Raw genomic sequence first — 14506 nt, forward strand, 5'->3', positions numbered from 1 at the left:
CATAAGAATCCTCTGTTGGACAGGACACAGAGGGGATGCATGCTAAATAACTGCTGCTGCTCTTGCAGGCCTAACACAGTGTGTTGCCTGCAATAAAAAGGGGATCACCTTTTTCTATCTCACTCTGCTCTAGGGGCCTGCTGGTCCAGCTCAGTGTAATTCGTCTGTGTGGTAGGAGAGAACTCATAATCCTCTTCCTCTCCCACCCATACCACTATGAGATGCAGAGGAGTCACACACTGAGCACACTGCACATGACAGCCCGGGAAAGTAGATCCCAGCAGCTGTATTTTAATGTTGTGCTCAAGTGTGCTTATGCAAAGACACTGGCAATTAGGATGGGGATTTTTTTATGTACACAGATGTCTTCCTTACAGCTACAAATTTAGGAGCGGTCTTAAAATCACTCCCCATTCAGACCCGCAGATGGAATAACAGATCAGTGAATCATTTTAATGCAAAGCCCGGCAGAGGAAAGCTCCCTCTTTGTTTACAAGTCACAGCAGCGATCAAATGAGATGTCACTGCATCTACAGGTCTGTGCTGGCAGAGGTCTGAATGGACAATCATTTACAGTGTATTACCAATTTTGAGAAAACACCACTTTATGTTTTGTTGTGTTCCAATTCACACAATATACCTAAAAATAATTGTAAAAAATTCTGTCTTTTAGAGGTTTCAATGTTGAAAGCCCTTTTGCAAATTGCAGGCTTCTCTGAGTGGTAGAGGGGAAACTGAAGGACAGACTGAGCTTCCTAGTCTGTAGTCTGGTCCTAAGGGACTCTTCCTAAATACAGTATTGTGAGAGCACAATGCCATCCGATGACAGAAGGGTGTTACTGGAAGGATCACCAGGTAAAATAAAGCTGCCCATACACTTTACAACCCTCGCAAGACATTGATAGGCTGGGTTCACACCTAGTCAGCACCGTTTTTGCTTGTTAACAGCGTGCGGTTATTTGCGTGTTTATGCGCGCTGTGCACATTTGTATGCGCGTTTTGATTGGCAGCTCATAAACCATTGTGGGCGATGCAAGAACGCATGCATAAACGCCCAAAAACGCTCACAAAAATGTACAACATGCTTCTGTTCCGCATTTTCTGCAAGTCTATGGGACAAAAAAAAATCACTTTTATCTGCCCAAAGAAGCTCCTGTACCTTTTCAGGCGTTTGGCGTTTTTCTTATCAGGTGTGAACCAGGGCCATTGAAAATCATGGAATTTATTGTGTTGGGCAGTTTAAATGCCTTTCGAACAAGGAGCAATCTCCCTAATGGAGACCCCCAACTGCCAAAATAAAGCTTCCTCACTCAAGGTAATTACAAAAATCACATACCAAAGTCATGAGTGCCATTGTCCGCTGCCACATTCCCACCCACATGTATGTTTTCCATTGAGTGATCTCGTAGCTTGTATTTTCATACATCTGAATTTTAACGTTTGGTAAAACACAACACAATATAAAATGCATTAAAAAAAACTCATCCAAATAATTAGGAATGAAACACCGTCATAAAAGTGCAAAGATAGGTCTGATTCATGGGTTCAATGTTGCCCTCAACGCCTTTAAAAACATGTTACACTTCACATATAGAGATCCATGTGCAGCAATGACTACAGGGCAGCAAACTCACTATCAGGTATAACAGGGTCTCTGTCAACACTGGGCTATCTTATCAAGTCAACACCCTGACAGAGAGAATGATGTATGAAAAGTGTGTGCACAAGGGCGATTAGATTGTGCCAATGAAGCAAAGTCTGAAGAACAATGCAGAGGGCTCCAATACCTTGTTAGCTCAGCTCTGATGAACTGGCAATTTGTTGTGAATGGAGAGGGGAGACGTAGGAGCAGAGCAGAGGCGGCTAATGCCAAGATATCAGACAGGAAACAGAAATGATCAAAGACAGCCTTCAGATTGTTAGTTTGTTCATCCCTCCGCATAGCAGCCATCTGCCAGCATCTTTTTTCATCTACAGCTATACGATGGTCTTACAAAAGCATGATCCAAAAGTCCAAATGTTCTGAGAAGTGTGCATCTCATGGAAACTCGACTGTTTGTATACACCAGAAACAAAGTGAAGGAAACCACGATTTGCCACCTTCTCAGGGATCCCAACCTGAAAAAAGCAATTACAGGGAGGTGCCCTCTGCCCTGAAATGATGGCAGATAGCACAGGAAGCAATAGCTTTTGTTTTTTTTTTGTATTCTGGCAGCTGCTGCCATCAGAACTATAATTTTAAAAAAAACACAGCATAGGAATGCATAGCTAGATTGCTATTGGCTATTTCAATTTGCCATATCCAATAGCAATCTGGCTATTTTACCCGCCCTCTGCTGCTGTCAATCACTAGAAGAGGACCTGATGGAGAACTTCAGGTCCCCCTCTAGCTATGCATTCCTATGTCATCGGCAGCCCTGATGTCAGAAGAAAAAAAACAGACCGCAGGGAAAGGTTTACTCTGCTAGATCGAGCAGAGTAAACCTTTCCGGGAGAAAATGTTTCTCTCCCTGGCGGCCGGGAGCCGCTAATAGCAGGAGACTCCCGGAGCGTCCGGGAGAGTTGGGATATCTGCCTTCTATAACCTCGATTAACGTTACTAAATGTGTCTGTGAAACAAACAGGGAAATCTAGTGAAGTAGCAACAGTAAGAAGATGCCTGAAGAGTCTGATTATGTCTACAAGCCGGCCATACACGGTGCAAATAGGACTCGGTACAAAATCAGGGTGTGGTGGCCCTCTCATCACCACTACTATTTTTATTTGACTTTTGTCGAAGAAGCCAAAACAGCTGTAGTCACTGTTCAGGTATTCTGACAGCTGTGGGCATAAGAGGTTGTTACCTTCAGTGTATTCAGGGCCAATTCACATCAATCTATTTCAGCACACACATGTCATAAAGGGTACACGGATAAGGCCAGATGATGCGCAAGGCCCCGCCGTCCATCACACATCCTGAGAAATAGACCAGCATACAGGGTAATTCTCACTGGAACCCGATTCCCCAGTCCAGACACCGGAAACAACTGAAAGGTGTGCAAAGGGTCATCTATATTCACAAATTAAAACATCGGGAACACACCGATATCACCAGATGTAATGAGATCACGCCAACAGTGACTTTCTAACTGGAGCAAGATAAAAGAAAGACTGATTTGTGAAGGTAGAGCAAGGCTGTGAAACGTATATTACAACCAGCAATGCCACCAGCAAACATTAGAGGGAGACTCACCCACAATCTAGCTGCCACACACAGGCAAACACAAATTGTGCATAGACTGGTGCACCCTAGCAGTTGTGTAGAAGCGAGGCGATTCCCACATGTATTTGACGTTCCCCAAGCTATCCTGTGAGCTAAAATCCGTACATAAATCAGCTCTCCCGCTGCCCACACAGACCAAACACACGATTAAAGGTGCCTATACACTGCTCGATTCTCGTACGAGAATCGTGGGAAATCCCGCGATCATACGAGAATCGAGCAGTGTGAACGGAGACTACTGTTTCTACTGTACGGTCGCACGTCTTCCGTCGAACCAGCATGTTCGAAAACCAGCCGGGAATCGTACGATTCTCGGCTGGTTAGGAAGCCCGCCCCTCAGGGGGGCGGGCTTGGGCCGGTGTGCACACGCGCACACGCGCACACTGCCCGTTCAGCATTGCGGTCATCGGAAGCCCGCCCCTCAGGGGGGCGGGCTTGCGATGATCGAGAGTGCGATCTGCCTGTCCAAGATAGGCAGATCGTACGTTTTTTTTAATCCCTGTACAACCATCGCAAGACTAAGGTCTTGCGATGGTTGTAGAGTGTATGGCCACCTTTACAAAGTAGAATGCCACCACCTGCAGTTTGTCAGCTGAATTGTCTGCGAAGCAACCCCACTCATACACACACCCTGATGCTGGCAATGAGATTGGTCCCTGCCTATGGCATATATGCTTCCACACACTGACGCTAATCTGCATACAATCAGTCTGGTCATTGCAAATTCCATGTACTTGGAAACTGACATGTATAAATGCAGCCCGAAGGCGATCTCTGCCGTGGCACTTAACACATTCCTACATTTAAATTGCCTAGAATTGTGACATACCTTTCCTTTTCCCTATAACCCTGCTGTGTATGTGTGTAAATATCTCTCTCTCTCTCTCCATCTATCTATACCAGTTATGTCCAAAGTCCGGCCCACGTTCCGGTTTAATACGGCCCCACAGGCAGTGGCGGAACTACCACTGGTGCCTGAGGCTGTGGGGGGGCCCAGTGGGGTCCGGTCCTGGGCACCCCCAAAGCCTCAGTAGGGTCCGGCCCTGCAACATGGGGCAGTGCAGGGTCCCTGCACTGCCGACGGGCTTCTCAGTGAGGCGGCGGGTCCTGTGACTCACCTCCTCTCTGCGTCCATAGTAACAGGCAGCGGGAGAGGAGAAGTGAGTCACAGGACCCGCCCCCTGCACACACCGTCTGAGACTGAGCTGCGGTGAGGCTGGGTTAGTCCGAGCGGTGGGGGGGTTTGGTGGTGAGGGTTGTGTGCTGTAATGTAATTAGACAAATGCATTATAATGGGGAATATTACACTGTAATGTTCCCTATTATAATCTATTTCTGAATAAATTATTACAAAACAGAGCCTCTGTTCTATCAAAGTTTGAGACCACGTTACAAAGTGTGACTGGTGACATGGTCCAGTAACGTAATCCCGCCCACTTTTTTAGCGGTGGAATGTGTGATCGCCAATAGGTCAAGCTTTCTCAGCTGTTCCAGGGCAGATCGGCATCGCAGATCGTATGTGCAGGAGAACCGATCTGCCCCGGAACAGCTGATCAGTCCTGAAATGTCACTTCTATCTGACTTTGTGAGTGCGTAGGAATGTGAGATCGCAGCCGCAGAGTCGGATAGAAGAGAGGCCTTGTTCACACAAGCTGCTGGAACGCACAGCGATCGCTGTGAAACTTCACCCCGCGTTTTGGGGTGGGAAGGGGCGTGGCGGTACATTGTATTCAATGGCACAACTTCCACACCCACAGTGCAATCGAACGCGTGGCAAAACTTTCAGCAAATCAGCATGGGAGGACCTGATGGAGAACTTCAGGCCCCTCCTTTGCTGATTGACAGCAGGCGGTGGGCAGATGCAATAGCCAGCCTGCTATTGGCTATTGCAATTTGAAATATCCAATAGCAGGCTGGCTATTGCTTCCAGCAATAAAGTTTAAAAAAAAAATTAAAAATAAAAGGTAAACTAAAATTAAAAAAGACAAAAATGTTTTTTAAAAAGTTAAAAATGCAAACAAATTTAAAAAAGTTTAATAAACTAAAATTAAAAATAGAAAAAAAAATGTCTTACTATTTGCGCACACATGATAAAATATACATTTTTGGCTAGAAAACAGCTTCAGACCCCCAAACAATGATATATGTTCTAAAAGCAGAGGCCCTGTAAAATAAAAAAAATGCTAGTTGCAATTTATTACGTTGCACGGTTTTTGCACAAATGTTTAGCAAACCAGTATTTACCAAACCAGGTCTCTACGCTCATCATATAATGACTGAGAAGGTCTTTACGCTCATCATATAATGCCTGAGAAGGTCTCTACGCTCATCATATAGTGACTGAGAAGGTCTCTACGCTCATCATATAATGCCTGAGAAGGTCTCTACGCTCATCATATAGTGACTGAGAAGGATGCACCGATAACGAGCCCAAATACTCGGAATCGGTGCCTCCCGAGTAGACATGGTAGCAGAATGCAGCCAGTCATTCACACTCTTCCTTTCATAGTGACCGTGAAGGTCTCTACGCTCATCATATAGTGACCGAGAAGGTCTCTACGCTCATCATATAGTGACCGAGAAGGTCTCTACGCTCATCATAAAGTGGACTGAGGTCTCTACGCTCATCATATAATGACTGAGGTCTCTACGCTCATCATATAGTGACTGAGAAGGTCTCTACGCTCATCATAGTGACCGAGAAGGTCTCTACGCTCATCATATAATGACTGAGAAGGTCACTACGCTCATCATATAGTGGACTGAGAAGGTCTCTACGCTCATCATATAGTGACCGAGAAGGTCTCGACGCTCATCATATAGTGGACTGAGAAGGTCTCTACGCTCATCATAGAATGACTGAGAAGGTCTTTACGCTCATCATATAATGACTGAGAAGGTCTCTACGCTCATCATATAGTGACCGAGAAGGTCTCTACGCTCATCATATAGTGGACTGAGAAGGTCTCTACGCTCATCATATAATGACTGAGAAGGTCTCTACGCTCATCAATTTAGACTGACTGAAGCTAGATAATGTAATCCCCTTCTATAGCCTCTGCGTTTCATCAACTCTTCAGCTCACCACAAGACTGGTTTAGAACTCTGGAGCTGGTCGAACTCTTATCAGCAAACATTGTCCAAATACTAGAGGCATGTCTATTCTTACTTAAATCTTGGGGTGCTTTGTGTGTTTCTTCCAGATCTGTGCAGTAATCATGTGTTAAACTTTGTGCAGGAGCTTCCTGTAATAAAGACCAATCACAGCTGCTCTCTGCATGTTCAGGGTGACTGGTCTTGTATCCGTCCCCTTCTGTTTTCTGCTGGCAGCATGCTGGGTCTCTCCCACACCTCTGCGCTCAGCACAGGCTATGTGCAGCACAGTGATGATGTCACAGCTAATTTTACAAGGTAATAACCGGATCTGCAAAGGCATCTGGTGCACACAAAGTAGATTTACATCCTTTGTGGCTATTACGGGATATATTAAAAGCCTACTGCTCTCCAGTGAAGAAAGAAACTCCCCTCCCTGAAACGGGGCTGTGCAAGCACTGCAAGGGATAAAGCAACGTTTACTTTTCTGACCAGGTTTCACATTACCCCAAATTATGTCCGTTTCTACCATGAAGTTTAAAATCAAATTATAGAGGTCTCCTATGTCTGCTGATGAGGCAGATTTTTCACAGAACGTCCTCATCCCACTGTATGAATCAGCTTCTAATGGAAAGATTTCCTACATTCAGGAATATAAAAAGAAAACAGAAGTTCTGAGAGTGGTGGGGGGTTTGAGGAAGAAACTATTTAATACAAATGTGAACCTTCCACTACATACGTTTGATTCCCCCCCATTTTTATTTTTGTTATATAATAATTCTATTATGATATACAGTATGTTTTTTCCATACGTTTATTTGGCACCTTTACAGGTAACTACGGGGCAACCTTTGCTGCTCATAGTTCTCAGGGTCAAAGGAGGACATATACTGTATCCTCTGGTGACCCAAAAGACAGCATATAGTGGGGTATTGCCCGATTTATATGCTGAAAGCGCTGCAGTCGGGACGGATCCCGACAATACTGTTGAGATCCACCCCGCTGGCTGATAGGCAGAGCCCACTGTCTATCTAGAGGCAGAGCCAGCTGAGCCCGCCCCCTCCTCTGTCCGTTCCTCCAATCAGTGCTGCAGGATCGGAGAGGGGAGGGGGAAATCCCTGCGGAGAGATGATCGGGAAGTGAGCGGATCGGCAGTATGTTTTCGCTGACAGTTTCTTTGTCACAGGTTGGCTTGTATTATGGGGATGAACGTTTTTCACTCCCCCCCATAAATCTCCTTTATAGGTCAATTCCACCTTTCGCAAAAATAAATAAATAAATGACACCCACAAAGATTAAAAGAAAAATGTGCAGTGGATGGTGGGTGCCCCATGGTCCCTTTGTGTGTTGTAAAGTAGCCACCACTCCACGCTCACTCCTGTGATGGACTACAATCTCAGGTTTAGTTTACTAATTTGTCCATCACAGGAGCGAGCTTGGAGCAGTGACTATTTTACAACACACACAGGGACCATGGGCAACACAAGTAGCCACCCTCCAGAAGGAAGGACAGTGTCAGCACCAATTCAGAGATGATTTGAGGATCTACAGCCGAGTGATACACAAATAAGATACATTTTTGTTAATAGTGAAGGCCCCTTTCACACCAGGGCGGGTGCGGATCAGCACGGTTTCCGCATGATTTTTAAAAAGGGGGTTTGGGGCGTTTTGAATTGCGTTTCAGAGCTGAAACGCAGTTACAAACTCCCAAAACCGCACTGATCAACGCAGTTCAATTGAAAGCTGTATGGAAACCGTGCTGATCAGCGCGGGGGGCGGGGGGGGGGACAACTCAGGGAGCAACTCGGGCGGGAGGCAGTTCGGATTGCGCGGTCACATGAACAGTCCCCAGAGCAATGTATGGGATCAATCATGTCGGCGGATCCGCCTCGGTGTGAACGGGGCCTTAGATGCTTAAATGGCGTTGTAAGATGTAACTCCTGAGTTTAGTGTGACTTTAATCTTTTACTACAGAAGTGCTGGCCTCTGTATAGGAGACACTTATAAACAGACTACAAGTGTGATGAGGTCAGTGTGATGAGCTCTACGTGTCCCCCTCACGAAGGGACCGCGTGGTCCCAAAACGTCGCAATGAACGTTATTACAGACGACATTCTGAAGCAGATTGGCGTGCAGAAAACATATCTCACCATGTGTCCCACTGATGCGGTGGCAGATGGGACTTGTAGTCTTTTCACTCACAGAACCTGTGAATGGATCAGTCAGTGAATGATAATGCAGTGTGGACAGAGCCACACACAGACACCAAAAAATCGGGGGGAAAAAAACACACAAGATGTGGTGAGGAGAAGGACCAGATGAAACAAAAATCCTCAATGCTACAGCACGATGGAACCATAGAAGCTGTGGGGAGAACCCTGTGATTCAATAGGGGTGGGGGGCAGTTTGGGGGTGGGGGCTAGGGAATGTGACTCTGTTTCATGAGCTCCATCGAGATCCAAGTGTCCCTCTGCCATAGTGGCAGATGGGACTTGCAGTCTTTCAAAAATCCTCAATGCTACAGCACGATGGAACCATAGAAGCTGTGGGGAGAACCCTGTGATTCAATAGGGGTGGGGGGGTGGTTTGGTTTCAATGTGGCCAAGTTTCATATTACATCCACATTTAGGGTCCAAGGGGTGGAATGAACCTTTAAAAGTCCCGCTGATAATACAAGGATTTGTTCTTTAGCAGAAACAAAACAATAAAGCCTCACAAAGCCACACTCCAACATATAACAAGCTGAACGCAAAAGGGCCGAGATTCCCAACGTTTAACCCCTGAAATGCCGCTCCTCCCTTACGGCGGTGTTCTCAGTGAAAGCCATGTGTATGTTCAATATTTACTGCAAGACAAAAGACTGCAGTATACTGCACTGAACTGCCTCTGCATTGTTCGGGGAAGTCAGAGCTCCGGTATGAAGAAGAAAACGTAGGCCTCCCAAATAACTGCAGAGTCATTCCGGGTCTGCCGATTCCATCAACGGGCCCGGCAACTGTTTCTCTGTGCGTGTGCCTCATCTGTTAGGGAGGAGCACAATGCCCGCTCATTGTGACGTTTTACAGCAATCCTACAATGAAACCGACTCAGCCATTTAGAGAAAAAAAAGCAATTACTGACGTATGTGTTCATCACGAATGATCTGCATAACAAAATGCTGGATATAATCACTGTATTACAGCTTTATATTACATGTCATTCCACCATCGCTTTCTGCTTTTACCTTGTGTGCATAGTAACTGTACACAGACGCAGCGTCATGCATGGAACAAAGTAGTGTCCACAGGAGTCCTACAAGGACAACCAAAAATACTGCAATGCTTTGTAATCATCAGGGACTAGAAGTGCCATCCAGGAGTCACACCGGGGTGTGTACTTTACAAATTGTAAAATGAATGCCAGCATGTGTATCAGTGGACCGGCAATGCAATTCATTATGGGATTGTCTTTCGGGCTAGGTTCACACCTGGGCGATCCGTGACCGCACGATATCGCACAAAGCATTCAGGTCTATGGACGCTGTTCACACCTTTGCGATTTGTCACGCTGTAGAAAGCACCTGTTGTGCAAAAAGGTGCAGGAACTATTTTCCGGCGGTTTGAGTCCCATAGACATCTCTACGCATTGACAACTGCGCGGTTTTTAAAGCAAAATCGTGCAAACCAAAAGGTGTGCGGAAACAGCTGGGGTGTCTTCTACATTCCTCGGGGGGGCCTCTAAATTATCACACAGGGTCATGCCTTACACTGGTGCAGGCAGGCTTCTAAAGTGAAGGGGGAACCTTGATGTGAAAGGAGGGGGCTTCTAATGTAAAGGGTGACAATGCTGTCAAGGGCTCCTGATGCAAGGGGGACTCTGATGTGAAAGGAGGGGGCTCCTGATGTGAAAGTAGGGGGTTCCTGATGCAAGAGGGACTGATGTGAAATGGGGGTTTGCTGGTGTAAAGAGGGGCTCCTGATTTGAATCTGATGTGAAGGGGGAATCCCATTTTTTGCGTTTTTGCATGGAGTCTCCCCTTAAAATCCATCCCAGATTCCTATCTGGGATAAGAATATGGTTTGAATTTTGGAGGGGCCCCACGTCATTTTTTACATTTTACACTGGGATGTCTGGAGATTTTCCAGAGAGAACACCGATTTTGTGAAAAGATCCTCCCTTTTACCCCAACTATACTGAAATAACTTCTTGTTAATTAGTGCAGAGCAGTCACAGGAAAGTCTACAGACAGAAGATGGAATGTTCCGCCCACATTTCAGATGGAGAAATTAATTGAAGGTTTACTTTTACTTGGCTGCAGAAAATCAAATGAAAAGCGTGTCAGCAGTGTAATGTGAGCTTTCCGGGGCCTGTGCGATCTATAGCACTATGACAGCACCAGCCATCTAGGGCACAAAGTGAAGGTGACAGGCTTCTTAAAGTGGACTTTCTCATCTGATTTTGTTTTTTTCCAATCCAGCACACCCCTTCCTTCCATTCTCACCTGGGACAAGAATGGCGTGAAGTGCGCTCCTGCAGCCTCCTGGGAAATCTACATCACACAGCGCTGGAGGAAGAACCTGGCGATATTTTATCCGGGGGACAGCTGCAAGAGCCAGCCAGCTCCCAATGACAAAAAAAGGGGGGGGGGGGGTTTGAAATGTAAAATGGCCATACACTCAGATTTTTTTGGATCAGTTTCTTGGCTGAACTAAAAATAATGTAACAGATTCCCTCATTAACACTAAACAGTATGGAAGGACACAGCTCCCGCTGAGGCTATTGTATTCTTACATCTGGCACCCTGCTGTCAGAATACCGACCAGTGACTGCAGCTGATTGGCTGAAGACAACAGTTCAGCCGAAAATTATCAGTCTGGCTCCTTTGATAAAGTCCATTGAGTAATTGACTTGTCAGGAAGGCCACCCACTCTAAGACTGTCGTCCAATTCCTGTGAATCTGCCAAAACTCAAATAGCATATGGCCAGCCTGAGTCTCATTCATCCCATAAGAACCTCAGATACTGAACTCCGGGATGGTAATTCAATCTCTTCAATAGTTCTGATCCATTATAAAAGCAAAACCACTTATGTCGTTTTCTTTGTGCGCAAATTTCAGTGTTATACACATGTGATGTCACGGCTGCATGCAGAGAATCTACAAGCCGCAGACGTAAAGAGGAGGTATCTCAGAGGTAGTGATGTCACTTCCTGTTAGTGTTTGTTGCCGCTCACTGAGATTGCAGTTCCCATTATGTACTGGAAATCCGTCTACAGAATTGTCAGGCATGAGGATGGGACTGTGGGGACTCTGGGACTGTCAAAGTGTGAGGTCATAGGAGGTGGGACAGAGCAGTCTTCTGACCTGTCAATCAAACTACATAGTAACAAGCAGTTCACACATTGGGGTTGATTTACTAAAGGCAAATAGACCCTTCACTTTGCAAGGGAATTTGCACTTAGCAGGGGAAGTTTGCCCATTCGTTTAGTGAATGAGGGGAAGCTCTGCTGACTTCCATCATTCAATCACATTGAATTTTTTCCATGCACATGATTGGGTATTCTTTACAGAGTGAAGTTTCATCACATTTACTAAACTAAGGTGAAACTTCCCCTGCAAAGTGAACAGCCCATTTTCTTTTAGTAAATCAACCCCTGGGAGTCTGTGACTCCCAGGTCCGTCTACTAGAGGGGCAATGTAATTACATGACTGATGGCTGGGGAATGTACAAGACTGGTGACCAGGGGGGGAATGATGGGCATAGCGCACACCAGATATTACGGGATAGAGGACTTTTCCTGGGTCATAATCTAGGCCTCTCACTGCCTGGATGACGGTGTATTCCAGCACGAAGGGATTCCTGAAAGAACCTGTGATCTCCTCTAATATAATTTCTGAGCGGAGTGCAGCTTTAACCAATCACCCCTCCATAGAGGAGCTCTGTGTATAAAGGAGGAATGTGGCTATAGCACCTTGGCTAAGGTTTCTATGACAGCTATGCTGAAACTACAAATTATATCACTCCTCTGCCTCTGGAAGTCATCCCTGTGGCTGTCCGACTCTTGCAAAACCTTGCGGGACTTGTAGTTCCACAACAGATGGAGGGCCAAGATTGCCCATCCCAGCTTAATACAAAGTCCTCCTGGGCACTGGGTCCCCCGCTCCCATCTTCCTAGCCAAGTCATGGAAAGCTGGGTGTCTCTGCGCCCCCATGGCACATGTGCAGTGTGTTTCGGATTGTCCCGATGCCTGCTGGGATGTGTGACAGCTTTGGGTTGCCGGGAATGTCACTCTAGCCTAGGCTAGGAAGTCGGAAACGCAGACTGCCCTCAACAGAAAAAAAAGGGCATTTTACTAAATAAAAATGTTTCTATCTGTAAGAAGAAAGGTGGAGGGGTAACATTGTGCAAAGAATAAACAGTGGGTGAAGGTGCAATTTAAAGGCAGCATGAAGGTCTCATAGGAATAGTGCCAATACCCTCAGCCACCAGGGTTACATGAGGAAAGAAGGCAGCCATGCCAGGCACATTATGACCATATATAATGGAACCTCAAGAAGGGTGAGGAGCTCCCGCATTCTCCGCGGCCTCCACGTAAAGGATAAAAATCAATGGGAGCACGCCATCTTGCAGAAGAACATGGTGTCAGCGGCGGGGGCGGGATTCACGAAAGCCGCTTACGTCAAGTACGTAAATCTCCTGATGACAGTGACCGGGGGGCTACGCAAAAGAGTGAGCGGCCGGCGGCCCGATGCGGCTCCTAGCTGACTGGAAATACCGGTCTGGGCGCTCAGAGCGGCTGACATAACGGATTAGGTGATGCAGTGATGTGACAGGACACACTTCCCATACATGACACCGGGCTGCAGAATAGCCGCATGATGGGAGTCAGCGGGGGGGGTGTGAGCAGCCATGCAGCCCGTTATCCTTCATGATTATAAGTGTGCATCGACCTCTGCACCAGCCGGTGCCTCCACACACAGCCCTGATAACACGTCAATCATCACCACACACCGCGTATCTCTTACCGTCAAGGTCTGAAAGAAGCCCCCGGGGGTTGTTGCCCAGACGTATTTGGCGTCCACGTAACCGACAATGGCGGCCTCCTGGCAGCTGCCATCGGCCATCAGCATATCCACGTAATCCTGCCAGCCGGACATCTTCAGTGGGGGGGACACCGACAGGGGCGACAGAAAGGTATACCGGTGCTGCTGGGGTAGGGATGAGGGTAGCCGGTATCGGGGATGAAGCGGCTCCGTCACGGCCGGAGATAATCTGAGCTCCGCCAGCCGGGAGAAGCCGAGGAAATAGGGCAGCGCCCGGGTGTAGACCCCCTCCCCCCTGTAATGCAGATCCCTCCGCCAGCAGCGGAAGGACACTGGCACACCTCCACGTGCGCGTCCTCCACACGGAGCGGAGACGAGAAGAGGAGAGAGGACAGTCACAGGGAGAGCAGAGGAGTGAAGAGACCAGAGGACACAGGGAGAGGAGAGATGAGAGGACACAGGGAGAGCAGAGGAGGCAGAGAGACAAGAGGACACAGGTAGAGCAGAGGAGTGAAGAGACAGGAAGACACAGTAGGCAGAGAGACAACAGGACACAGGGAGAGCAGAGAAGAGAGATGACAGGACACAGGGAGGCAGAGAGACGACAGGACACAGGGAGAGCAGAGGAGGCAGAGAGACTACAGGGAGATATGAGAGGAGGTAGGGAGAGCAAAGGTGGCAGAGAGAGGAGAGGACACAGGGAGAGAAGAGGAGGCAGAGAGAAGAGAGTACACAGGGAGGGCAGAGAGGAAACAGGGAGAGCAGAGGAGTCAGAGAGAAGAGAGGACACAGGGAGAGCGGAGAGACGAGAGGACACTGAGAGAAAAGGAGGCAGAAAGAGGAGAGGAGAGCTACTTTTCTTGACAGGATCGGGGTTAGACGCCCTTATCCTGCAGAGGGGACCCACATCTTGAGGGCCGTTACCTTTCCCCTGGAACATGTAAAGTAGTTTACTTCAGGTCGGAGGGTGAGCTTTAATCACACTGATGGATGCGATATGATGGGAATCAATTTAGAAGGTGCTCGTTGAGGCAGAATGAAGGATTCTGTCATTGACAACAGATTAGGAACACACTGCAAAAAGCAGCTGAAAATAATCAGGCAATAATAATTAGTCCTCCAATAATCT

General features: G+C 47.1%; 1 protein-coding gene across 1 annotated transcript in view; it reads right to left on the reverse strand.

The window, feature by feature from the left end:
• The window catches only part of PFN2 (profilin 2), a 35994-nt gene extending 22278 nt beyond the window's left edge, over positions 1 to 13716 (reverse strand). The window contains exon 1 of the mRNA XM_018568376.1: positions 13360 to 13716. Within this exon, the coding sequence (XP_018423878.1) occupies positions 13360 to 13491 (132 nt within the window). The 5' untranslated portion in view covers positions 13492 to 13716. The remainder of the gene's footprint in view (positions 1 to 13359) is intronic.
• Between the last annotated feature and the right edge of the window lie 790 nt (positions 13717 to 14506).

The sequence above is a fragment of the Nanorana parkeri genome, unplaced genomic scaffold (genome assembly GCF_000935625.1).
Source record: "Nanorana parkeri isolate BGI_ZX_2015 unplaced genomic scaffold, ASM93562v1 scaffold1178, whole genome shotgun sequence".
NCBI lineage: Eukaryota > Metazoa > Chordata > Amphibia > Anura > Dicroglossidae > Nanorana > Nanorana parkeri.